General features: G+C 59.8%; 8 protein-coding genes across 8 annotated transcripts; 4 read left to right on the forward strand and 4 right to left on the reverse strand.

Moving 5' to 3' along the window:
• Window positions 1-516: 516 nt before the first annotated feature.
• On the reverse strand, window positions 517-2308 carry PLICBS_004454 (uncharacterized protein; the record flags this gene model as incomplete). Its single annotated transcript, XM_018326199.2, has 3 exons — window positions 517-1668; window positions 1747-1936; window positions 2061-2308. 3 exons carry the CDS (start codon window positions 2306-2308, stop codon window positions 517-519), a joined length of 1590 nt encoding a protein of 529 aa, XP_018175951.2.
• Window positions 2309-11189: 8881 nt separating this feature from the next.
• Window positions 11190-13813, forward strand: PLICBS_004455 (uncharacterized protein; the record flags this gene model as incomplete). The annotated part of the gene is made up of 5 exons (XM_018326195.2): window positions 11190-11457; window positions 11511-11728; window positions 11785-12000; window positions 12051-12453; window positions 12510-13813. The coding sequence occupies 5 exons, from the start codon at window positions 11190-11192 to the stop codon at window positions 13811-13813; spliced, it is 2409 nt and encodes an 802-aa protein (XP_018175947.2).
• Window positions 13814-14397: 584 nt separating this feature from the next.
• Window positions 14398-14830, forward strand: PLICBS_004456 (uncharacterized protein; the record flags this gene model as incomplete). Its single annotated transcript, XM_065600519.1, has 2 exons — window positions 14398-14625; window positions 14741-14830. 2 exons carry the CDS (start codon window positions 14398-14400, stop codon window positions 14828-14830), a joined length of 318 nt encoding a protein of 105 aa, XP_065456591.1.
• A 354-nt stretch (window positions 14831-15184) lies between these two features.
• On the reverse strand, window positions 15185-15707 carry PLICBS_004457 (uncharacterized protein; the record flags this gene model as incomplete). Its single annotated transcript, XM_065600520.1, has 3 exons — window positions 15185-15259; window positions 15379-15519; window positions 15651-15707. 3 exons carry the CDS (start codon window positions 15705-15707, stop codon window positions 15185-15187), a joined length of 273 nt encoding a protein of 90 aa, XP_065456592.1.
• A 334-nt stretch (window positions 15708-16041) lies between these two features.
• Window positions 16042-17029, forward strand: PLICBS_004458 (uncharacterized protein; the record flags this gene model as incomplete). Its single annotated transcript, XM_065600521.1, has 3 exons — window positions 16042-16187; window positions 16256-16582; window positions 16708-17029. The coding sequence occupies 3 exons, from the start codon at window positions 16042-16044 to the stop codon at window positions 17027-17029; spliced, it is 795 nt and encodes a 264-aa protein (XP_065456593.1).
• A 2295-nt stretch (window positions 17030-19324) lies between these two features.
• Window positions 19325-19840, forward strand: PLICBS_004459 (uncharacterized protein; the record flags this gene model as incomplete). The annotated part of the gene is made up of 2 exons (XM_018326193.2): window positions 19325-19425; window positions 19522-19840. 2 exons carry the CDS (start codon window positions 19325-19327, stop codon window positions 19838-19840), a joined length of 420 nt encoding a protein of 139 aa, XP_018175945.2.
• Window positions 19841-20156: 316 nt separating this feature from the next.
• PLICBS_004460 (uncharacterized protein) lies at window positions 20157-21978 on the reverse strand (the record flags this gene model as incomplete). The annotated part of the gene is made up of 2 exons (XM_018326192.2): window positions 20157-21295; window positions 21498-21978. 2 exons carry the CDS (start codon window positions 21976-21978, stop codon window positions 20157-20159), a joined length of 1620 nt encoding a protein of 539 aa, XP_018175944.1.
• Window positions 21979-22477: 499 nt separating this feature from the next.
• On the reverse strand, window positions 22478-24375 carry PLICBS_004461 (uncharacterized protein; the record flags this gene model as incomplete). Its single annotated transcript, XM_018326191.2, has 4 exons — window positions 22478-22686; window positions 22744-23136; window positions 23188-24198; window positions 24246-24375. 4 exons carry the CDS (start codon window positions 24373-24375, stop codon window positions 22478-22480), a joined length of 1743 nt encoding a protein of 580 aa, XP_018175943.2.
• Window positions 24376-24845: the final 470 nt, after the last annotated feature.

Genomic DNA, 24845 nt, shown 5'->3' on the forward strand with positions numbered 1-24845 from the left:
AGCCGTGCAGGGTAGTTGGCCAATTGCCGCGGCGGGTGAGCGGCATACCCAAGTACTGTTAGGCGGCTCTGCTCACCAGGACCAAGGGACGGCCGGCGCATAGAATCTGAGACATGACGCCAAAGTCAGACCGATCATTTAGCACGGGCAAGTTGGACAATAAGAGCAGACCGATGAAACACACAGCAATTGTATTATTAGTTATTACTATCGCATCCTCCCCGGGTATCGAACGACAGCCGATGCGGTATACTGGCAACTAAAGACTGTTCCAGAGGCCATGGCCCCCTCCCCCCTTTTTTTGTGTGATTTTCGCAACCTCTTTTTGTTGGCTGTTGCCATAACGACAGAAGCAGTATTGGAAATTGGTATCAGTGAAAGCAGTCTCGACAGGGTATCTTGGTATCTTGTGAAGAAATGCAGACCATCCTTCCGTTCCGTACCCTTTCATGCGTGCGGTCCTCTTTTTGTAGTCGTGTTCCTCAAGTCGTAGCAGCTTCACAAGTTGCCGGCCCCCTAGGCGGCAGCGGTGACAGCAGGAGTAGACGAGGCGACGTTCTCGGGCTTGTTCTCAGCCTCGGGCTCGGCAGCCTTGGAGGCCTCGGCGACGGGAGCCTCCTCCTTGGCAACCTCGTCGGCGGCGGCCTCCTTGGCGGGCTCCTCAGTGGTGGCATCCTTGGCGGCTTCCTCGGCGGGCTTCTCCTCGGCCTTGGCGGCGCCCTTGCCCTTGATAGTAGCACGGAGCTTGGAGAACGCGCTCTTGCCGGTCTTCTCCTCGCCGTCGACGGGAGAGGGCGACTTCTCGCGCTTGCCGAAGGCGAAGGGCAGAGACGACTTGCGCTTCTCCTTGACCTCCTTCTTGGCCTCACCGTTAGTGGCGGGGGCCTCGACGGTCTCGGTGGGGACCGTGGCGGGGTTCGAGACGTCCACAGCCAGAGGGGTCGTCGACTCAACGGGAGGGATGACGGGGGCGGTGGCATCGGTGGCGGGAGCGTCACCCTCCTTGGGGGCCTCGGTGGCCTCCTCGGCGGGCTTGGCCGACTCAGCAGGCTTCTTCTCCTTCTTGGAGAAGACATTGCCGAAGAAGCTGTTGCGCTTGGAAGGAGCGGGCTTCTCCTTGGGGCTCTCAGCGGGGGCAGCCTCCTCGGCGGGCTTGTCCTCGACGGCCGCAGTCTCAGCGGCGGGGGCAGGAGTCTCCTCGACCTTGGGAGCCTCAGCCTCGGGGGCAGTCTCAGCGGCGACGGGGGCGTCCTCCGCCTTGGTCTCCTCCTTCTTCTCCTCCTTCTTGCCGAAGCCGAAGAAAGAAGTGCGCTTGCGGCTAGCGGAGCGGCGCTTGGGCTCCTCCTCCTTGGGCTCCTCCTTGGGGGCAGCCTCGCCCTCCTTGGGAGACTCCTCGGCCTTGGCCTCCTCAGCCTTGGCGGGCTCCTCAGCGGGGGCAGCCTCCTTGGCAACGACGGGAGCGGGCTTGAAGCTCTCGACGGTCTTCTTGAAGGCGTCGGACTCGGTGACAGTGGCGGCGAGCTCCTTGGCCTCGGCGATCTTGAGCTTCAGCTGGGCGACCCAGCCGTCACGCTCAGTGGCAGAGGCGGCCTTGAAGCTGTGCTTGTTGCCCTTGGAAGTGAAGTGGAACTTGTTGGTGCCATCGACCTCGGGCTCGCTGGCATCGGCCTATGAATCAATGAGTTAGCAACGGTGGTGAGCGTATCGAACAGACTACTGGGGCCTGCTCGACAATGGAGTTCTTACCAGGTTGATGACGCTGTGGGGGGCCTTCTTGTCGCCGACGAAGAGAAGGCCCAGTCCGGTGTGGGAAGCCCAGGCAATGTTGTGGTGAGCCGTCTCGGTCGACTTCTCGGTCTTCTGGTAGTGGGCCAGAGACTTGGGCTCGACGGCGTCGGAGCCGAAGAAGAAGAACTCCTTGCTGGCGATCAGGTTCCTGGGTCGACGCGGTTAGCTCGATGTTCGGCGTGTTGCGTGCATGAAAGACCCCGAGAACTGTGCCTGGCGAGCACCAGATGCCGGCGAGAGCACGTTGACATGGGGTTTGGGCCGTGACTCACTTGGGGAAGCTGGCGCCCTGGGCCTTGTGGCCCAGGTGGCCCTCCTCGACGGGCTTGACCTCATCCTTCTTGTCGTCCGGCTTGGGGGCCTCGGCGGCCTCGGCGGGCGTAGCCTCGACCGTCGTCTCGGTGGCGGCGGGGGCAGCCGTCTCGGCAGCGGCAGCGGTGGTGGGCTCCACGACGGCGGGAGTCGTCTCCTCCTTGGGGACCGCGGGGAGGTCGACGACGGGCTTCTGTTCCTCGGCCATTCTGGATACGAAAAAAGAGGAGGGGGTATCTCAAGTTGGGGGTATCACAGCAAACAAAGACGAGATGGTATAAAAAAGGAAAAAGGGGAGGGGAGGTCCAGAAGGCGTGGAAGCTTGGGATGGGTACAGACAAAGCTGGTGGTGAGAGGAAGAGGAGGAAGAAGGAGGGCAGCGGGCGGAAGGGGACGCTGGGTACTTATTTGGCTGAGCAGGCGGACGGGCGAGAACAAGCAGGGTAGGGCAGGGTCGGCCAGCCAGGGCGGGCGGACGGGAGGAGGAGCGGGAGGAGCAGAACGGACCAGGAGCCCGAACCGGGAGCTGCTGGCTGGGGGTGGGATGGGGAGCGTGAGAGAGAGAGAGAGAGGGAAGCCAGGCCAGACCAGCCATCCATCCATCCACCATCTGCGAGAGCAGGTACGTACGGAGCAGCTCTCCATGCTGGCCGAGCGGAAGCAGCAGCCAGCAGCCAGCAGCCAGCAACGGGCAGCAGAGGAGGCGGAGGGGGGTGCGAGTACTAACGGTTTGTGACGCTCGAGCAGGCCATGCCAGGCCAGGCCAGGCCAAGCCAGGGCAGGGCAGCCATCATCTTGACCCCCTCCATTCATTCATTCATCCCATCCCCATCCCATGCGGACAGACCATTCATCAGCGCGGCGTGGGCCAAAGGGGGCGCCTTGCGGCGACGGTTGCCCGGCCCTGAGCCCGGACCCAGGCAAGCATGCCTGCTCGCGCTGGTGCAGCCGAAGGTAGCTCGTGCGCCTCTCACTCGTCGTCCGGCTCTGCCTGAGCTGGCCGGCCCTGCAAGGTTTCAACCCAGCTGCCAGATGGCTTGTTTGCTTGCCTGCCTGCTTCGCCTCATTACCGACATCGCTGGATGGCGGCGCGGGCGGGCGGCAATGTTAAGGGTAATGGGTAAGTAATGTCGCGGTACCTTGGCTTGCCTGCCTGCCTGATGGACTGGCTGCAGCCGACTGCCGTCTGGCCCCATGTGGTCAAGAAATAAAAAAGTACGAGTACGAAGGGACTCCCTCCCCTGGCCACCTTGTGTGCCGGGCATACAAAGTCGAGGTACTTCGTACCTACCTTGGCTGCTGCTGCAAGTCCCTGGAGTGAGCGAGTCCCTTGCGAGTGGGCCCTGGCCACCCGACTGAGTCAACGGTGGGGGTGGGCCTACCGCGCTACCATCGACCAGCTGCCAGCTAGACGGTCATGGCGGTGGGTCTCGCCGCTGCCGGGGCCGCCCACGCCAGACGACGACCTGGACGACGCCCGTGATTCGGCCTGTGACTTCAGGTGCGCGCTGCGCGCCTGCCAAAGTTGCATTGCAAAGTTGCCCGCAGCTGCCTCATCAGGAGCCATGATGCAAAGGTGGCTGCGGTAACGCAAGGTACACGTACTTGTTACCTGACAGACGTAAGGGCTGCGCTGTGCGCGCTGATGCGAGCGAGCAACCTGGAAGCGCCATCGCAACGCGCGTGCGTGCGTCTTTCCGGGCACGTAAAATGTACCTTGGCTCAGGTATGGGAGGGATGGGCGCCGCCTCAGGTGGTTGATCCGCTGGTCGGGCCCGAACCGCCCGGCCCTCATCGTCAGCGGGCTCCTGTTCTGTTCGCTGAATCGCGACATCAGGCACCGTGACCATCGCGCATCCATCCGACTCACTCCCTTGCGCTGTCCCGCTGCCCGTGCGAGGCGACCAACTTGGAATGCGCGGTAGCCTCCGCTGCAGGACCCGTCGCAGCATCCGTGGATGGCCTGACCGTCGAGGGAGCCAAGCCCTGTACGAGTCTCCCAGGCCCTGGCCGTCCCGTCATGTTGCCACCTCGTGCCGTCTCGTCGAGCGACTGATGGGCGAGTGCCGCCGTTGCACAACCAATCCGGCCCGGCAGAAGGGCAAACTGGGGAGTCATCTGCATCGCACGGCGGCCGTTTCGGGTGGGCTCACGCCGCCGCCGCCGCGGGCATTGCCAGTGCTTCTGATCGTGGTCGCAGACGGGGACTCGGTGATGCTGCCGCTGATGCCGCCAATGCTGCTGCTGCTGCTTGATTCCGAAGTCAGATAGCCCCCCGAGTGCCTCCAGGATGCTGCGGCTGCTGCTGCTGCTTCGCGGGCGACAACACATCTCGCACACACACCATCATTAATGCCACACGACACACGCCCCTCCCCTTTCCCTCGTCGTCCATCCATCCGTCCATGGCGCCCCCTCCCCCCTTCGTTTTGCCTCCTGGGCTCTGAGCCCCCTCCTCATCACGCACCAGGCGCCGCCGTCGAATCATGCCGGTGCCCTCGTCGAACATGGCTTCGCACTGGCTCGCTGTTGGGTACCTCATGCCGCTCATGGGCTGCCATGCCAAGCGCCGGTATCTCGGAGGGGCCAGCCCTGGGCTGAGACTTGGTTTAGCTGCCGGGGTCCCAGCAACCTTGAACATCGTGGCCCGTGCAGGCGCAAGCGAAGTGGGACGAAATTGCAGACCCGCCCACCACCGACCTGCGCTACCGGTCGCCTGACAAAAAGGATGCGCCAGTGCTCGCCGGCTGAGGTCCATGGCGCCCGCCCGCGCCCTCCCTCCTCCCTTTCTCGTCACCCTCAACATGATGCCGTCGAGCCTGGTTTCGACGGCGTCACGGAGACGGGGCTGAATGGCGCCGGATTCTGCCGCGCAGTCACCGACATTGCGTACGTTTCATGCCACCTCCGGAGCAAATCCACGGAATAGTATATGGCAACCCAGATTCAGCGGAGCCGTGACCGCCCGCCCTCGTCGTCCATGCTCGTCGCCTCGTAGAACACCCATCCGCATTCCTTGCGCCGCTCTGCACGGCCACCCGACCCGAACACACCCTCCCCTCTCCTTCGTGCTTGTGCTTCGTAAAACACGGTGGCGGCCTCAGGGCATCGCTGTTCCGGGGCCCTGCCTTGGCGTCGGATAACCGCAATGTCCGTGCCTTCAGCTCGCCCTGCGCCGTCGCCGCGATCGACTCTCTGGTCCCGCGCGCACGGGTGTGCGGTCGGATCTGCCGTCAGGAGCGCATGGCGAGATTTTCATTTCATCTCGCAGCCGCGAGATCAGATTCGGGCAAGCCATCCAGTCTGTTGCTTGGCAACCCGGGTCCTCAGTCCTCGCCGCTCGTGCCGTCCTCGTTGCGCTCCCGTCTGGAGCGCCGACACAGCTCCTGGGTAACTTGCCTATTTTTGTCGACCGCCCGGCGACCCTTGACGTTGGCTCTAGCGTCGCAGAGACACCCCGGCGCGAAGTCCCGGCAGCGACATGCAGATTGTGGCCCCATCGCATTTCGACCCGGCGCTTGCCAGTGGATCGCCCATTTAAGTCGGATTGGAAACAAGGGAAGCAACAAGGCAAAGGGGGACAGAATTTTTACCGTGCAACAGACCGCCAGGAAAGGGGGCCGCATCGTCATCGCGCTCGCGTGCGTGCCGCCATGCCACGCGCCGATGCAAAAGGAGCTCTCCGTCCCACCGTAGAGCTGGTTGACACTATCTGTCTGCTTGGCTTGACGAATTTGTGCCGGTGCGTCACGAGTCTGGCTGCAGCAGAAACGTCATAACCTTGCTGGGCAATCCGCACCCCCCATCGCCGTGTGGTGTGTGGGTGTGGCGGCCGCGGTTCCACACGAGCTTTGACAAGCTGCTGGCGTGACTGGCGCCTTGTCTCCAGCTGCAGGAGGGCGGACCAGAGGACGACGAGGGTCCTGCTATCAAACCGGTATCGACGAGTTGCCTGGCCGTGTGTAATTGCTCGGGCTCCCAAGGCTTCGTGTTCTTGACCTGGTTCGCCGTCGCTGGGCTCACACATAAGATGTCGTCCTGCCCTTCTCATTTCCACTTCACCAGGCGGCCGCATTTCGTCTCTGGCGTCTCTGGCCTGCGTCAGCGTCAATCGAGTGTCCACCATGGGGGGCTTCACTTCGGGTCGGACGTCGAGCAGCACCTTGGCTCATGGCGACGGCGCCACCACGCGCTCTCACGCAGACACAGCCCTTCCCCTCGCCGATCACACCCTCAGCACCAGCCAGAGGCTTGATTGCCCGCCAACCCACGAGCGCCCTGCTGGCAAACCACAGCCAAGCCCACCCGCATCGTCGTCACCGTCCATGTGACTCTCGCTGTGCTAGCGTCTCCAGGTCGTTATCCTGCCTGTCCCGTGTGGCAGTGGATCCCCCCCGGAACAAAAAAGCTGGAAGAGGGGGAGCAATGCTTTTGGGTCGAGACATGTCGTGCCTGGCCGAGACACACTGAACAAGGCCAGGCTCTCCGAAAGCCGCGGATGCCCGGAATTGCGACACTCTCCCTTTGACTGGTCACTCGACATCCAAGTTCCGTCGTGGCGATCGGCGGCACGAAACCAGAGGGGGTCAGCCCCTGCGGAGTCGCACTGGAGGCTTGCGACCCTCCTGCGAACTCCTCCAATAGGTAATTCATGCACGATGTCGTGCTGATGCTGGTGTGCGTGCTGTGTGGGTGCAAAGCGCATTGCTGGTGGGACACCAGACGTCGCGACACCTTCATATCGCCGACACGACCCCAGGCACCATACGAGAACAAATGCACCATCGTGACTCTCACCGACAGATCCACATAGCCTGTTTGCTTAGAGTTGCGGATTCAAGCCTTTTCTGGTGCAAGTGCCAGGCGCGGAGCTTGTGGATACCACCGTTGCGGCTAACCACCAGCGAAACCAGAAAAAAAGTGCATCCCTGGCCAGGCGACTGGGGTCGCGACCCGATGTTTACACTTGGTTGTCGTGCTGATCAAGCGCCCGACTGCTGGCCGTGAGTCTCTGAGCATTGAAAGATGCCCCGAGAAGTACTTGTTGCATCATGTGCCCAGTGGCATTCGTGCTCGCCGCGTAGATCCCGGGATGTCTCCAGAGCAGATGTGATTCCGAGTACTCGTACTTGTAGAGTCGCGGCAGAAAAACAAACGTCGGTTTCGAAATTAGGACGCGCCAACCTGAAGACGGTTGGAAACAAAGCGCTTCGGATTTCATTAGCCGGCCCTCGTCGCCCAGGACGGCTGCTATGAAATTGGCGGACCGCGGTGCACCATGGACGGGGTTTCTTTGGATGGTCGGTAGCAGATGTCAGCTTTTGTGAAGCTGGCTCCCCATTGTTCTGGTGACCGTTCCTCTTTGCCCCTGCACCGCATTCGCTGCCATTGGCTAGGTAGTCGTATTGAAGGAAGGGCGCTCTCCAAACCATCGCCAATCGATTATTCGTGGGTAAGGTGCTGTTCGTCGCCGGAGGATTCTGGAACTACACACGGATAGATGGCCTGACATCGAGTGGTCGACGCTTGTTCCGCCGCCCGCCAACAGCGAGGGCTCCGTGCCACCCTCCATGCCTCCTTTCTATGTCTAGCGCCGCATGTACGTCTTGTTCGACAGTATCGCGATCGCCAGCGGTGACCCGCCAAAAGAGGTGAATCAGAAGCCATTATGCCGTTGCCGGAGCCCTTGTGGCAACAACGATCGAGTGGGACCGGCCATACTCCGTACACGTACGTAGGCTGATAAATTGGAGAGGGATCAGCGGCCTTCGTACTTGGCCTCAAACGACTTCGCCGGCAAATGATCCCAACGTACTCTAAACCAGCTTTCTGAAGCCGTGTTGGACGAGTGATGTTCAGTGACACTGGTTCTGTGCCTGGCCATCGTCAGCGGGGAGAACCCACCGGACGGTAGACTTGGCGCTGCCGACCCAGAGCAGAATATTGAGCGGTCGTCACGGCCGTTTCCCGAATCCGCTGCAGCGCCGCCGACACTGCTAGTGTCCGTGGATTTATCACTCCGGCACGCCGTACTAGCAATGCACCATGCCCTTCAACCCGATGTCGCTGGCCGTTCTCGGTAGCTAGGCAAGCCAAGGATGGCATTCGGCCCCGGGGGTGTGACCTCGACGTGCATTCCAAGCTTCTCGGCCGCCCAAGATGATTCGCTCGCCGTGCCACCAGACCTGCACAGGTTTGCAACCGCCGTTGTGGCCCGGAACTCGGCTTCCGTGCTTAAGAATTGTCTGCTCTGCTCGTATGTACGACGATCAGCGCTATTGGCTGGCAAAGTCTTGTGCCGGCCAGGATTGAGACTGGGCGAGGAGAGGGGTAATATCGGAGTGTCCCCATCGGGAGACAATGCTTCATCAGCCGAACGACAAGGCGTTCTGTGGCCTTGTATACGTGTGTAGCTTGTGGGATCGAGGATCGCGTCGTTGGGGGTCGTCGTTGTTGCGAGACGGCTGGCGGACTAGTACCGTACGAGGGACGTTATGGACGAGGGGCGTTGCCAGCTTGTAGGCGCCGGGAAGGTGCGATGCGGTGCGATGTGTCGAGTGACTGCTTCGCTCTTTTGTCAGCAATGCCTTGCCTACCAGCTCAGGCACTTCGCCACAAAGCAGGCAAGTGCGCACCCGCAATCCAGAACGACAGCACCAACTGACTTGAGGTGTCCCAGACGGAGGTAAGCCTGTGCCTGATGGTCGTGTCGCTTCAGCCGCTGACTTTCCGTCGACCTCATGTAGATTCTGAGCTTCTCGCGACAGTGTTGGGGGTCCACGACTCGACGCCCTCGATGAGGCGCGACCCTACTGTCGACTTTTAACCGCCATTCTCCTCGCTACCCAGTAGTTCTTGGGCCTCGACGTACCTGGCGCACCTGGAACCGTGGAGAGACGTTCTGTCGGGACGCGTCGGGCCGTAGACAGAGGGTTCGATTCTGGTCGACTCCAATGTCGTCGTGGTACGGACCAGTGACGATGTTGTTCGGAGGCGAGCTTGAGGCGACCATGGCAATATTTGCAGCGTAATGCACTTTCTGCTCGGATTTGCACGGGGTGCTTTGGGTTGCCCATCGGCGTTGCTACAGCTCCAGAGGTTGTGTTCTAGGGGATGGGGTTCGTCGGCTTTGGGGCCTGCGTAGCCTCCGCAGCACAATGTTTGCCGCCATCGACGTGGGCTGACCTACGCTCAACACCATTAAACGCGGTGAAAACGATGGAACCCAGAAGGCTATAAGATATAGCAGGAGCGTGCTTTGCTGCGGTATCTCCTTGAGCACTCTGGCCATGTCGACTCGAGACGTCCTGGCATCGTTCGCTGGATATCGCGTTTTGGGCAACAGCTAGGGGCAAATGGTCCTCGGGCTTAAACGCATGGCTTCATGATGCTTTGAATTGATGCTGAGAGGCTTGAGCCAGTGCGGGAGCTGCCCTGTCGGCCCTCACTGAACACGATTCCGCCTACAGTCCCCCCCGACACAGCACCAGGGGGCAACACCACACGGCGCACTGAACAGTGCACCCTAGCTGCTAGGGGCACCTTCCATCGCCAGGAATACCGTGCGTAGCAAACTAGAGATGAAAGAAAGCTACGAGAAGCGTGCTTTCGAGCTGCTACGCGGTTCAGCGGTTCACGTGCACCGCCCCAACAGATGTTAGCGGTGACCGCCCGGTTGCTTCGCAGAGGTACCATAGAAGGCCACTACCTAGCTATCTGTGCAATCCTCACGGTGCTCAATGATCGCGAATTCAGAGCATCTCAAGGCTTGATTGATAGGCTGGCATCGACAAAGTCAACGCCTGGTACCGTAGCTCAAGCGTGCTCGTGGCCGGGGCAGATACGCCGTCGGCCCACCCCCCCCTACGCGTGGTAACTTTCACTTAAGCGAGCCGCCGTTGGTTCTCTCTGACTTATTCACTGCTTCGGTCTTTCACAGGCCGTCTACTGTTTCAAGTCTCGGGTCCGCTTCGGCCCAGCTTCTTTCGTTTCCATCTACCTCGACCTCCTGGGCACGGAAGTTTTCTCCTCCCACTCCTCCCACACACACACACTTTTTCAACCTGCACCTCATTCCCATTCTTCTTTCACCACGCATACACCGCACAGAGATCTTGGACAGACATTCAAGAAGCTCGCCAGTCTCCGTTGGCTGTTGGCCTGGTCGCTCCCAAGTGCACTGCTCCAGGAGCTTCACCTTGGCAGAGACCACCCCAACGTTTGCACGAGGGGAACGCTCAACACAAATCCCTCTCGCCAGCCGGAAAACGGCCAAGAGACACGCGATCCCCAGGTGACGTGAGAACTCTCGCTTGGCCTCTACACCGGCCTCATCGTGGCCGCCTGCTTGGCTAGTCGACAAACCTTACCCCGACTCGTGCTGGGCTTGGAGTCACCAGCAAGTCCACCGCTTGTTTACGTCGGCAACGCGAAGCGCGCCAGGAAACGGTTTCTTTCTTCTTACACTTCTCTCGGTCGACACGTCTCGTCCAGCTACTTTCCCACGACACGTTCTCACAAGCTCTCTTTTTCTATTCCCCTGTGACACACTCGAGGCCACCACACAGCAGCCTCGTTCCCAACCAAAACTACCAACATCCTCCTTGGCCCACGGCAAGGAGTTGCATTTCTGATCGCCTCTCAACGTTTCGCACCTCACGGGGCGGCTTTTACGACTACCAGCTTCGAGCTGAATAGCGACCGCATCACCAGCGGCGCATTGACGGAATCCCGTTGGCTCTGAGGACTCGCCGACATTTGAGCCTTTTCCATCGTGGCCAAAGCTACAAGGTGAGCAAACATTTTGTTTCTCAGTCTCGGCCCTTTGTGTGAGAAACCAGGCCTAGCGCGCGCGTCCTACAGTGCAGCTCCTGCCTCGCGCATGGCAAGAGCCGAGTGATGCAAAACACATCCAGAATGGTCCAGCTGCTTCCATCACTGCACCTTTCTCCCTACTCACATCATTACCTCTCTACCTACAGAATCACGCCGAGGGCGTTCACTGATGTCAGGCCTCAAATGTTGTACTCGTCGCTAACCTGCCTGCAGGCTTTTGCAAGGGTTTGCCACAAGGCCACACCATCTACACCATGGCGAGAAATAGGAAGAGTCGCGGCAAGAAGCCAGCTGGCAGTGCTTCTGCTTCCTATTCCACCGCCGGCAGTTCTACTGCAAACTCCGCATCCGGCGCAGGACGTTCGTCACAGAACGCGGCAGTCCCTGGTGCAGTTCCGGTTACTCCCGCACCAGTTGGCACAAACCGTCGCCAGAACAAGGCAAAGGGTGACAAGGACAAAGGGCTGGCCCTTCGAGACTGCTCCCGGCTCACCATCCGTCAGCCCGATTTGGGCGTTGCAGGTGAGATGACCACTGCCGCAGCTTGTAGTGACGGTAACTAACAACGGAGGCAGTCATCCATCCATACGACATCAAGTTGTCCAGGGAGGCCTTGGAGAGCCGAGGCTTTCATCATGCCGTGACCAATTTGCCCGTGGAAACGCTGGTCTCCAACTACAACAAGGTGGTCGACCACTACTGCCGCCCAAGGCCTGAACTTATCTCCTTCGTTCAAGGACGCGGCCGCAAGTTCAATGGAAAGGTCGTTTCCCAAGGACGATGCCTCACCAGGGTAAGTTGGCCGGACATTATTGAGGGAAAGCTTTCCTGCTGACGCCGTTACACTAGGGATTTCTGACCTTTCGAGATTCTCTCATGTCGGGACGCTTCGACGGCGAACAGACCAACACATGGAACGCGGACGAGAACAAACTCGCGCAAGTCCTCAACACGGTCGACATTGGCGGCCTGGTTTCCCAATCCCTGTTCGCAAAGGGATTCAGAACAGTGCTCTCGGCCGCCACTACTTCGACTCAGTCTTGGGCCGCAGTTACCCACAGTGCCGTAGGTCCCGCTTCCCAGCTGCTGTTGTTGAGAGATGCTGATGAGGACAGAAAATCTGGGACTTTTATGCCGGAGAATTCTCTACCGACGGACCTGCCAAGGTCTTCATTGCAGTGACGCCCGAATACACGGTTGGCGAGTTCCGCGACATGCAGAAATGCGATCCGTACGGGCTCAATTCGAGCGAGTCCCTTGCGGGCTGGTTCGAGAAAGCCATGACCGCGGAAGAGCATATCTACTTTTCCATCCAGGCACTACACACTCGCCTGTCTAGGAAGCCGGATTACGATCCGAAGCTGGGACACCACTCGAAGGACATTGTGGAGTACACACGCCTCCTGACGGTCGTCCAGACTATTCACTTGTCCAACCAGTTTGTCACTGCTCCGCGGCTGCAGGTGTTCAGACCCTCGTCAAGCTTTGCGCTTGACCAGCTCCATGCCATGCGCAAGTGTCCCCAACTTTTGCACTCCTGTCACAATGAACACGCCGGCTAACAATGTCTTCAGTTGGCAAGATCTTGGAACGCTCCAACACGCTGACAGTCTTGCACTTTCACAAGGTTCCGTTTCTGGACCGCCGCCTACTGGCCATCATCCTGAGGGCCTGCCCCAAGGTCGAGATGCTCGGAGTATACGGCTGTCCCCTCGTCCACTTTGGCGACATCATCTGCCTGCTCGACCTGATTCATGAAATCAACAGGGACAGACCGGCCAACGACCGGCCCACCATCAAGGCACTAGACTTCTGCCCCGAGTTCCACAGAGGAATGTCCTCCCATCAACCTCATCGGGCAGAAGCGTACAGACTCAGCTGGGGTCCGCTGTGCTTGGAGACTGTTCAGCGTGGTGTCTTGTGCCTCGTTCTGAAGGCCTTCATGAAGGCAAAGGCCATGAAGTTGGACCTTCTATTCTCCAAGGAGGGCGCACTGCTGAGCTATCTGCTCAAGCTTCCGCAGAATGAGCTTTCAATGGCGACTTTTCTCGACGCATGCCATCGGCTTGTGGACCAACACAAGCGCAGGTCCAAAGGCGAGAATGCGCAGAAGCAGTTGATGTACGACCTTTTGAAGCCGGTGAGGGTCGGTCTGGAAAAGGTCGGAAACGACTGGTCCAGCTACTACATTGATCGGATGGGCAAGTCCTTCTACTTCTGCTCTTCGTGTGGGTATGAGATGGTCAAGGAGTTTTTCTTGGCTGGGGCTTCGCGACAAATGCCGGCACACGCCCGCACTTGCGCGGGATGCATGCTGCAGGCCGAACTCGACCTGGACAAGGGTCAGCTGCGGCCCGAAAAGAGAGCGCTTCTTGACAATCTCTTCCCGGGCTGGAACAAACAGGCCTTCAACAACGAGGCGCCCCTCGCCGCCGCGTCGCGCGCTCTGATCAATCTGAAGACGACCGAGTCGGTTCGAACGCAGACCCCGGCCGCCGGCCTCGCTTACACCTTTGTTCGAGACAGGAAGCGGACATTTGACTCACTCCAGGGCCTCCCGTCCCTGTCAGAGCTCCTAGAGGGACCAGAGTCCAAGCAGCCCTGGCGAATCGCCAGGCACGAGGCTAATGGACTTGACATGTACTCTCGTGTCCTCTGGAGACTCCGAACCGAAGGCGTTCCGGTGACCGAGAAGGGCAAGGCATGGCCTCGCTTCGATGACCGACTTCCGGATCACGTCCACGAGTGCCAGCCGCCGAACTACGGTACCACCTTTACCCGGTGCATGAGCATGCTCGCCGTCAAAGATGAACGCGAGCGCGAGAAGAAAAGGGCCAGTATGACATGGGACCCACAGTCCGAGCCTGGCTTCTGGTGATCAGTTGGCTTGTGCAGAGGAACGTCGGGTCGCATTTTCGGTGGGAAAAAAAGTTGAGAAAATGGCTAAAGGAGGAGATGACAACGCGAGGGCTTTGAAGGATTCCAGGACGATTTGGCTGGCGCGACAATAATTTGGAGGTGAGAGATGTCGCGCTGACACGTTTGATGGACGAGGGGAAGCTCTGCTTGGTGGCAGACTGCTTTTGAAAAGCTACGGGACAGCATGGCGTTTGGTCCAGGGGTTGATCACGACTTGTCGAGGCGTCCAGGGGATGGAGGGGGTGGTTGAGATTCGCTGGATCACCGCGGACAGGTTGGGGGGTTGAGGTTAGATTAGTAATTCGGTGCGAGCTGCACATTTGTAGAGTAGGAAATCGTAATTTCAGTCTGAATGACCTGCCTTGGCGATTTCGGGCTGCTGATGCCGTCGCGATGTTGCGTGGCAGTGGCGGTCGTCTGAGAACGTGGTGTGGTATCACGTGACTGGAAATTTTGGCGGCACTTCGATGGACTTTGGCGATGCAACAACCTCCGAGACTGTCCAGCGAAAGGCTCAACACAACGACCGACCACACACACACGATGAACTCCTTATTACGGACGCTGGCGCTGCCCGCACGGCTCCTCGGAGCTCGACAGACGGTCGGCGTGCTCGCGGGCAAGACGACGGCCTGGACGCCGTCACTGTTCGGCGCCACGGCGGGCTGGCTTGCACCGGCCGCGAGGACGGTCGTCGGCGGCGGATTGATGCAGCAGACGAGGGGGATGAAGGTGCACAGCTCGGTGAAGAAGCGCTGCGAGCACTGCAAGGTACGTCGTGCGCCATTGCGTCCCTGTGTCTCCGATGCGCGAAGCAGCGCAGTCTGGGGGGACAGTGGTGTGGGGGACAGGCGAAGTGTGCTGACGAGGACGGGGGGAATTGCAGGTTGTTCGACGAAAGGCCGGCAAGCGACATAACGGATACCTGTACATCATCTGCAAGGCGAACCCGAGGCACAAGCAGCGCCAGAGCTGAGGGGATCGCACACATATTCTCTCCCCTCTCTCTTTTACCGTGGTCGAGCGACGAACGACGGTCCGTCCGGCCTTGGTGGTGCGCCGCGAGAGGGTTCTGGGGCCTGTACAGTATGGGGCGCGGCACGGCGGACGGCAACGAGCAATTGCATTAGACAAAGACGGCGAGCGAACCCCGGTGGCACATCGTCCCGACTACATGGAGGCTGGGGACGCCGGGGGAACAGCTGGAGGGTTCAGGCTGGCGCTTGAGACGGCAGCAGGGCCTTTCGCGTGCGCACCAAGCGCGCGCATGTACAATTACAGGCATCTCGATATTATATCACAGGGCTGCTACTACCTTGGGGCTACATTTCTACATGCCCCCGATATACCTCTCCATGCTCTCCCACTCCGTCTTGCCCGTCGACAGCAGGTAGCGTATGTGAGCCTACACACGGGCAACAAAGAAGAAATGTCAGTTGAGAAATACAGCACGCAGTCGACAGCCCCAGCGTGAGGATGAGGAAGGGGAGTGAAGGGGAGGGGAAAGGGCGAAAGGGGACGCACAATGTCGGTGACGTTGCGGTGCCGCTCAAACTCGTCGCGGACGTAGCGGCGCGTCTCGGCGCGGGTCCTGGCGTCGGCGATGTGCCTCGTGCCGCGCAGGATGGTGCGGTAGAAGGCGAGGACGCGGGTGCGCTGGAGGAACTGTTGTCGGGGGGCGGGTTAGTGACTTGTCGTGATGTGATGTATGCATGTGTGGTCTTGTCGACGGAGCGTGGGCTGTGAGGGCGAGGGCAACAAGGGTCTCTCGACCCATGAGAGTGTCATGCACGTACGTGATCGAGGCTCAGGGCGCTTCCGAGGCGCCGCCTCGTGGAAAAGGTGCGCAGCATGTGCGCGCGACGTGCTATAAAGGGCACTGCATCGGTCTGGTAGGCGAACCTGGTAGGTGGGCAGCTGCAATTGCCTGCCTACTTCCGTACCTGCAGCGAAGACTGTCGCCGGGCTTTGAGGACCGCGTGCTTTCTCTGGTGACGAAATCTTGAAGATGGGCTTTGTCGGTGGAACTTCGGCTAAGCACCTCGTCGCGTCTCCTTCCTCCAACTTGTCAAAGGGCAACGCGTATCGGCAGAACTCGACTTACACGCCCGGAGAGCAACCAATGCCTCAATTGACATAAAGACACCACGGGGCCAGCGCGGTCGGTCGGCCGTCGTTGGGAAATCAATGGCGGATACGTCCCCGGCTGAGAGGCCCGAGGCGCGCGACAGGCCGGCTGCGAGGGTGCCGACGCGCCGCAAGCCGAGAGATGGCATTGCGACGGCCAACGGCAAGTCCAACGAGGAGTTTCTCGAAGAATTCATACATCCAAGGTGCAAACTTTTACGCCTCACAGATATGGAGCTTGTGTTGCAGGCTGCTGACGCGGTGAATCTTGCAGCAGTGACCGCTGGCCAACGTGGCGGCACCCCAAGACGGGCGCCGAGTATACGCTCGGCCTGTTACAACCGCGGGACATGACTGACGAGGAGCTGGATGCCTGCTTTGACCTGGTAGAAAAGACGAGCGGCGATGACTATCGCAGCTCCTCGGTCGGGTGGCACCCGGCGGCCAAGAAGAAGGAGATGCGGCTCCCGGACCTGCGGTACATCCTCGTCAAGGACAGCATTGGGCAAATACGTGGATTCACGTCCATGATGCCGACGTACGAGAACGGCGAGCCGGTAGTCTACTGCTACGAGATCCATCTCGAAGACGAGCTGCAAGGGTGAGTGCAGCCCTTCCCCCCTCCCACCATACTTCATCCATTCTTTCTTCCGCAGTTGAAAAACTTCTCTGCAGAAACGCAGCAGGAAGTTCATTGCTGATTGCAGGATGTGGTTTTGCACACAGCACCGGTCTGGGGAAGCAGCTCATGGGCCACCTCATCGCGGCGGCAGAGGGCATCCCCTCGGTGGACAAGGCGATGCTGACGTGCTTCGCGAGCAACGCGCGCGCGAGGGCGTTTTACGAGGGGCTCGGGTTCGGGCTGGACGAGTCGTCGCCGCGGGAGAGGAGGCTCAGGGGCGGCAAGGTGGTGGTGCCCGACTATGTGATCTTGAGCCGCGGGACGGCGTGGGCGCGGGCCAGTGCGCGGACGCGGACGCGGCGCGGCGGGCCTGGGGATGATGCTGATGATGTCGGCGAGGGAGAGGATGGTGTTGCGGGACGTTGACGAAGTGGGTGGTGAGAGTGACGCGTCGTATGGAAACCAATTGATGATGCATGGCATGGGACCTGTGCGGTTGGACGGTGCGGTCGGCCGCGCGCGGCTGGCTGCTGCCGCTGCCGCTGCCGCTGCCGCTGCAACCTCCTCATTATCATCGCCGTCGTCTCGTCATTGATCCTTCACGGTGTTCCGCCCTCCCAATGGGAGCCAAACCCTCCAGCATCATCATCGGGCGCCCCGACATGAAGCAGGTCCTGACAATCTCAATGTCCGTGCCCCCGCCATGTGTCTGAAGCCCCCGTTCCCCTGTTGATGTTTTGGGAGTTACCATTGGGTCGCCCGGGCGCGGAGAGCAGGGCAAGCAGAGATCACAGCTTGTGTGGTACGTAGTACAAGCAAGCCACAATGATGCTGTCCCCCGGTCCCCCAATCCCAAGTCTGTCAGACCTTGAGAGCGATCTCACATCGTAGCACCAAGCGCGGGAGCACAAGGCACACACGGCACGCAAGTGCGAGATTGCACAGACAACGGCCGTCCGTCCGTCTCCGCCTCGCCTCGCCTCGGTCCCTCGGTCCAGAGCCTCAAAAAAGGGCCAAGTCGCGGATGGAGACATGTTGTATTACATTTTACAACGGCGGGTATCCCACCGTTGTCAGCTCGACTCGCTGCCCCCCCGGTCCACTGTGTGGAATCATGAGGGTCCCCGTCCTTTGGGTTTGGAGCTAGCAGTATCATTGCTCTCGGGGCCCTTGTCGGTTCAGGCTTGCAGGAGGGATCCTTGCCCTGCCCTGCACTGCTGCTGCAGGTTCGGGCTCTTCGTGCAAAGAGGCTTGGCCCGACCCTGCCTGCGCCTGCGCCGGCGCCCGTAGTCCGTCCTGTCCTCCTAGCACCAAACAAGCCAGGCCGTGCAGCCCACGCCGGCACTTGTCAGCGCCCAAGAGGCTGAGACCCTCTCCGGGCGACTGGGGGGGTGGACGAAGGGGGAGGGGCGGCCCATCTCCACCTCACTGGTGCGTTCAAACCGTAAGGTCGCTGGCTGTTTTGGGAAACGAGGTGCGAGGTGCCCTGCCAGTGCGGCCGTCTGGACACGACACGTTGGAAACCTTTTGCCTCGCATCCTCGCTCAGCCCTGAGGCTGATGGAGGGGGGAGGGGAGGGGGGATGGGGGGAGGTGACTGGGCCGCAGGCGCGCGCACTCTCATTGACTCTATCCGTCGATCTGGGTCCCAACTCCGTCGTCGTCGTCCAGCCCATGCATCCACATGCAAAAAACAGAGCCGTGAGAGAGCAGCTCCAGCAGCAGCTGTTGGAGCAGCAAGCAGTGAGCGGCAGGGGTGCATCATGCGAGGGGCGGTGGGTCGACAGCTGATGGCTGATGGATGGCTGACCCAGGGGGGCTTGGAGCTGGTAGGGCCGTTTCCCCCCAATGACAAGCCGGCATGCCCATTCCAGTCGCCCGTAGGGCAGAATTTATTTGCGGCTGCAGGGCTGGCAGTTGACGGAGAGCTCCATGCGAGAGTGAGAGCCAAGGAGAGAGAGCTGGGAGAGCTCCAGCCCAAAGGCAAGACAAGACACGAAGGAATAAAAAACCTTGGCGACGTGTGGAGGGACCGTTCCGAGGAACTCAGACCTCGACCCCCCCGGACAGCCAGCCAGCCCAAGGCAGGCAATCGCAATAATAAATCCACAGCAAGGCGCAGCCCTACAACTCTTGGGCCCTTGGTGCTCCCGTTCCTCCTCCTCCTGCTCCTCCTCCTCCACCTCCTGCGTCGTACTACTAATACTAATTCTGCTCGTCGCCGTTCGTGAACCCACGCTCGGACAACTTCCTCCTCCTGCTCTTCTTCTTTCTTCCCAAAGGCCCTCTTTCTCTTCCCTTTCGATTCGCTCAGCTCATCAATTCGTTTTGTATATTCACCACTCTCGCTGCTGATCGCTCGCTCGCTTCTGCGCAGTAGCACTTACACGGGTTTCCCAACACCGCCCACCGCAACCTGAACAGGCCTCGCTCGCCCGTTTCGTCTTCTCACCAACCTACACGCGCGCCCGTCACCGCACACACAATCGACACGGTCAACCGCCCTACAAACAAGATGGATCACGAGCATCAGCACGCCGCTTCGGGAGAATGGTCCAACTCGCTGTTTAGCTGCGGGCCTTGCAGCCTCTGCCTGCTCGGCTGCTGCATTCCCTGCATTCGTACGTTTCTTCCCTCGCGTCTCTTGCGCCTCGCTCGCGAGCATCTCATGGTTTGGGCACTCAAGGGCTAACTCTTCGCGCGTGTAGCTTTCGGCCGTAGTATGGAGCGCATGAAGGACCCCTCGCTGGAGAAGCCCGACATCGTCAACACGGAATGCATGCTCTTTGGCGTCATTCACTTCTTCACTGGCTGTGCCTGCGTGTACGTTGCTTCCTTCCCCCGGGCCTGCCCTTGCCATTCCTCCCGCAGCCACCCTGCTCCGAGAAAAAAGACCTAAGCTGATTGCGTTTTGTCTAGCTACAACCTCCTGAGGCGCAGCGAGATGCGTGAGACGTACGGGATTAAGGGTAACGGCTGCACCGACTGCCTTACCAGCTGCTGCTGCCTCTGCTGTGCCGTTATCCAGCAGGAGAAGGAGTCCCAGGTCCGAGCACCTCTCATGCGCCACCAGCAGCCCATCACGCAGGGCTACCAAGGCCAGAAGGAAGGAATGAACATGCCGGCGCCCGTCTATCAGCCTGCCCAGCAGCAACACCAGCCGATGGAGCACGGCCAGCAGCCCATCCAGCCCGTCCAGCCGATGCAGCCCCAAGAGGGGTATCCCAGCAAGCAGTAGTCGACCGACTCCTGCGGTGAGGTGCGGCGGCGCGGCGTTTTGGCATGATATCCCCCACAGATGACGGCGGCGGCGGTGGCAAGGCTTGCGCTCTCGTGGTGCGAAACGATGAAACCCTCGGATTATCCGGGGCCAGGCACTATCTTGTATTGAGTTAAGAAGTATAGTAACCTTCATGTCTACCTGACGCTCCTCCCGACCCTAAACTCCAGTGAAAAGATTTTGCTCTTGTCAGACCCAACCCACTTTGAGGTGTGTCGCGTCTCTTCTTGTCAACCAACCGGCAGATGACCCATCAAACATTCACTCATATAAATCATGCGTACAGCTTCTTCTCGTAAGCCTCCATGTTGACGTTACCCTCGACCTGAGCGCTAGACGTGCGGAGCTCGAAGCGAACCGTGCCGTCGCTCGTCTTCTCGTGCAGCTCAGTGAGGCTCGTCATACCGCAGTCCTGCATGGAGTGCTTGAGACCCGCGGCCAGGTAAGGCACAAACTTGCCAATGGAGCCGCGGTGCGCAACAGCGCCCGAGACGCCCTGCGCAACCAGGACGCTGTCGCCCTCGGAGAAGTACCGGGCGGTGCCGGCGTTGCTCTTCTGGCTGTCCTTGCCGCCGTTGCCGGCCTTCTTGTCCTGCATAGCATCGATGCTGCCCATGCCACGGTACGCCTTGACCAACTTGCCCTCTCGGGAAACGAAGGAGGTGCCAGGCGACTCGGTGGTGCCGGCCAGGAGACCGCCCATCATGACGGTCGAGGCGCCAAGGGCGAGGCCCTTGACGATGTGGCCGACGTTCTGGACACCGCCGTCGGCAATGCAGGGGACGCCGAAGCGGGCAGCAAAGTGGCTGACGGCGTACACGGCGGCGGCCTGGGGGCGGCCGACAGCCATGACCTCCTGCGTGATGCACGCGGAGCCGCTGCCCATGCCAATGCGGAGGCCGTCAACGCCGGCCGCGATGAGGGAGGCGGCCTGCTCGCGGGTGACGACGTTGCCTCCAATCACATCGAGGCCGGGGTACTCCTTCTTGCACCACTTGACCATCTCGATCTGGTACATGCTGTTGCCCTGGGAGCTGTCGAGAATGACAATGTCGAGGCCAGCATCGACGAGCTTCTTGAGGCGGAGCTTGTCCTCGGGACGGGTACCGATGGCAGCGGCGCAGAGCAGCTGCTTGCTGTGGGGCAGCTTGGAGGCCAGGGGGAAGTGCTGGTTCTTGGTCAAGTCGGAGCGGGAGATCATGGAGACGAGGTTGAAGTCCTTGTCGACGATGGGCAGCTTGCCCTTCTTGGACTTGGCCAGGATCTTGTTGGCCTCGGTGAGGGTGACACCGTCGGGGGCGGTGGTGAGGTCCTTGACCATGACGCTGGACACAGGCTGGTCGACGTCGTCCTCGAACTGGAGGTCACGGTTCGTGACGATGCCGAGCAGCTTGGAACCGAGCTTGCCATTCTCTGGTGTCCAGTTAGCATCAAAGCCCCCACAAGCACGAGCCTGAGCAAAATGGAGAAAATTGGTGCAGTAGTCATAGTATAAGCTGTCCACATGAAATGAAATTCAATGCGGCGGAACGAAAGTTATAAATTGATGGGTGATAATCATGTAGTGCCGCGAGGGGTTGGGGAGTAAGAACTCGAAGAATAGGGCTGAACTGACCGGTAACGGGGAAGCCGCCAAAGCCCCATTTCTCCTTGAGGGCCTTGGCCTCGCCAACGGTCAGGTTGCGGTCGATGACGACGGGGTCGAGGATGAAGCCGTTCTCGTAGCGCTTGACCTTGCGGACCATGTCGGCCTGGGCCTCGGGGGAGCAGTTGTGGTGGATGACGCCGAGGCCGCCCTGGAGAGCCATGTGGATGGCCATCTCGTGCTCGGTGACGGTGTCCATGGGGGACGAGACGAAGGGCGTCTTGAGGGTGATGCGCTTCGTGACGGGCGAGTCGAGCGCGACCTCGGAGGCGGGGAAGCCAATGTATCCCGGCAGCAGCAGGAAGTCATTGTACGTCAGACCGCCGTGCTTGGTCGTGTCCATGAGCTCGTGGATGTCGAGCCCATCGAGCCTCTTGTACTCGGCCAGGACCTCGAGGGCCTTGGAGTGGTCCAGGACCTCGAGGCCCTTGTTGATGGTAGCGGCAGCCATTGCGAGACAAGAGGGGGGAGAGAAGAGGGATGAGGTTGAAGACTTGGGGTGTCGATGAGGAGGCTTGAACGAGATCGACCGGTACGAGTTGATACGGCGCTTCTTCCCGTACGAAGAAAGAAGGCAAGAGGAAAGAGAAGAGGTGGGAGGCGGCCGCCTGGAAATTTTTTTTTTACTCGCCGCGGCGGAGGACCCTGGCGCTGGGGCGGATCCCTCTCACTGGAGTGGAAGAAGCGGGGCACTGACGGCAGCCCGGCGAGCGGTTTCGGTGGGCTCACTCACCGCGATGAGGGGTCGAGGAATTTCATCCGGCCATGGATCCCTCCATCCCCCGAGCATTTCGAACAGGCTACGCTATGCTTGGTAAGCCTTTCTGGCCCAAGTTCCCAGCCACCAACAGCGACTTCAGCATCAAGCATCAATATCCCCTGCGACTTGACTGACTGCGGGAATACGGCGCGGCCACGAGATATCCTGGTGGATGCTCCCAGCTGTCCCGTCATGTGTCAAACGTGACCGTCACCTCCACCTCGTCACCCCGCCCGCTGTCTAGGCCCATCTCGTTCCATGCTGCCTCAACGTCCACCTCCAACACGCACTCCGATCGACGCGATATGCTCACGCAGTGTCGTGGAACCGGCTTGTCCTGCATGGTTGCCATGAAGTCGCCGTCGATTGTCATGTCAGGCAGCGTTGAAACGTAGACACCTGTGCACATGTCAGTTCGGCCTGTCGCATCTAACCACGGTGGAAGGTGTCACGGACCCAGCACGCCCAAGGCCTTGAGCCGAGTCGTAGCAAGCACCCTCCCGTTCTCTCGCTGGCGGACGCTGCTACCCACAATGGCCGCACAGCCAGTCATTTTGCCGACCAAACCAAGAGTGCATGTGCGTCCGTCCTTGCGCTTGAGTCCCGAGTAGGACGTGAGCGGAAAGGCACATAGGATCTCGTAGCCTCGCACATCCAGTGACATTGCCGTCAGCGAGTCAGAAGCTCCGGGCTTTGCTGGCTTGGACACCTTGCCAGTGTTATGAGCCCTGACCACATACTCGGTCGCCGCCATGACTCCGGGGAAATCGGCAAGAGGAATCATTTCCAATAATGGTCGGGCAGAAATGTTGAACAGGCCCAAGATGCCCGTGCCGGTTTGCGATCCCCCTATACAGCTTAGTTGGCAACCATTGCTCTTGATGCCGCAGCTCGACTCACCATGATAGCTCCCAACCTTCAAGAGTAGGTCGTCGTCGTAGCCTGTATATGGATAGATGGACTTTCCCAACACGCTTGGCCGGAAGATCACTGTCTTGCCCTTGGCTGTGATACCCGTCATCTGGCCGATAAGCTGCATGTTATGCTTGCCTGGGACGTCGGTGATGTAAATTGGCCCGCCGCTCACGCACCTGGCCGCACCGTGGAAGCCCGAATAATCATGCACCGTCTGGAACATGTCCCAGTCGGGAAGCACATTCAGATACTGCATGAAGATGCTGTTGTGTGCGTTCGCCCACACGTGCCAGGGGTGCGACGCTGGTATCTCGGGGAAGAAGTCGTCCGAGTTGCGCACGAGCAGCGGCGGCCGATCCTGCGGCAGCTGAGAATGAAACATGGCCTGAGGAAATTGCGACATGCACGAGATGGCCTTGACGCTAAAGTATCGCAGCGACGCTCGTGTCCAGACATCGATATACGTCTCGATGAGGTCCCGCCGGACAGACGCGCTTGTCCACATGTCAATCATGAACTGTGCATCCGTCTTGACGCCGTCGACACCGGCTTCAGTCAGGAAACGGTAAAAGTCGTCGTAGAACCGAGCTACGTCTTCCTTGGCGACCACTGTCATCTTGCCTCCGAGAGGAAGATTTCGGCGCTTGGAGTCCTCCCGAATTACCTCAACCGTCTTGTAGGCTTGATCAATCTTGCCTCCGCGAGATATGCCACCCCAGTACCCAAGCAGAGCATGCCACACCGCAATGTGCTGAATGTCTGGATACTGCTTTCGTAGCCGGGACACCATGGATTTGAGGCCGTTTGGAAACGCCTTTGGCTCTGCTTCAAACTCCAGCCATCCATACTGGAACTGCCCGTCGCCTTTGTAGTCGATCGACTGCCAGTTATCGTCAATTATAAGGCTCGTCACATTCACCTTGTGCTCTGCAAGCGTTCCAACGGCATCCAGCACTGCTTGTTCTGTGAGTCGCTGGCCGAGTCCGTTCCATGTGCCTGTCTAGTTAGCGGCTGGGCCTCCACGCAGCAGAGTCACGACTTACAGAATCCCAGACCATCGTACCAGTTCTGTTTCCACTCTGGCTTGACCTGTTCGGTCAAGGTCTTGAGCTCGGCGTCCCAAGCGACATCTGAATGCTTGATTTTCGAGACGATACTTCTTGCGTGATACATTACAGATGCAACGGTGCGGTCAAAATCAGTGCCCTCTGAAACAAGGATGACGGCACGCTCGCTTGATGTTCCGTCGTTTCTCACCTAGCGATGTAAGCATGGTACATATGCACGCGAGCCGCGAATCCTACATGAGCAGAGACGCCACCCTTGTCGGTATGGCGTAAAGTACTCAACACATTGCCTACGCCGCCAAAGGCGAGAAGTGTGACGGTTTTCCCCTGTGGACTCATGAAGGAACACATGACAGCGTCTTGGTCGAGATGTAGGTGATCCTTGCCCTGTCGCGGGGCCAGCCACGGCGCCCAAAGGCGCACGAGCGCGAACCACCTGCCTCGAGTGCATCAGCTATCAGATTCACATTGAAACGATGGGATAACATCCTGGGGTTGAGAGCGGCAGAGTGGCAGCCAGGTCTCTCTCACCTCAGGTAGGCACCCCAGGGTCTCCCGATTTCGATGTCTCTGAAG

The sequence above is a fragment of the Purpureocillium lilacinum genome (assembly GCF_023168085.1).
Source record: "Purpureocillium lilacinum CBS 284.36 DNA, scaffold_3, whole genome shotgun sequence".
In the NCBI taxonomy this organism is placed as follows: Eukaryota; Fungi; Ascomycota; class Sordariomycetes; order Hypocreales; family Ophiocordycipitaceae; genus Purpureocillium; species Purpureocillium lilacinum.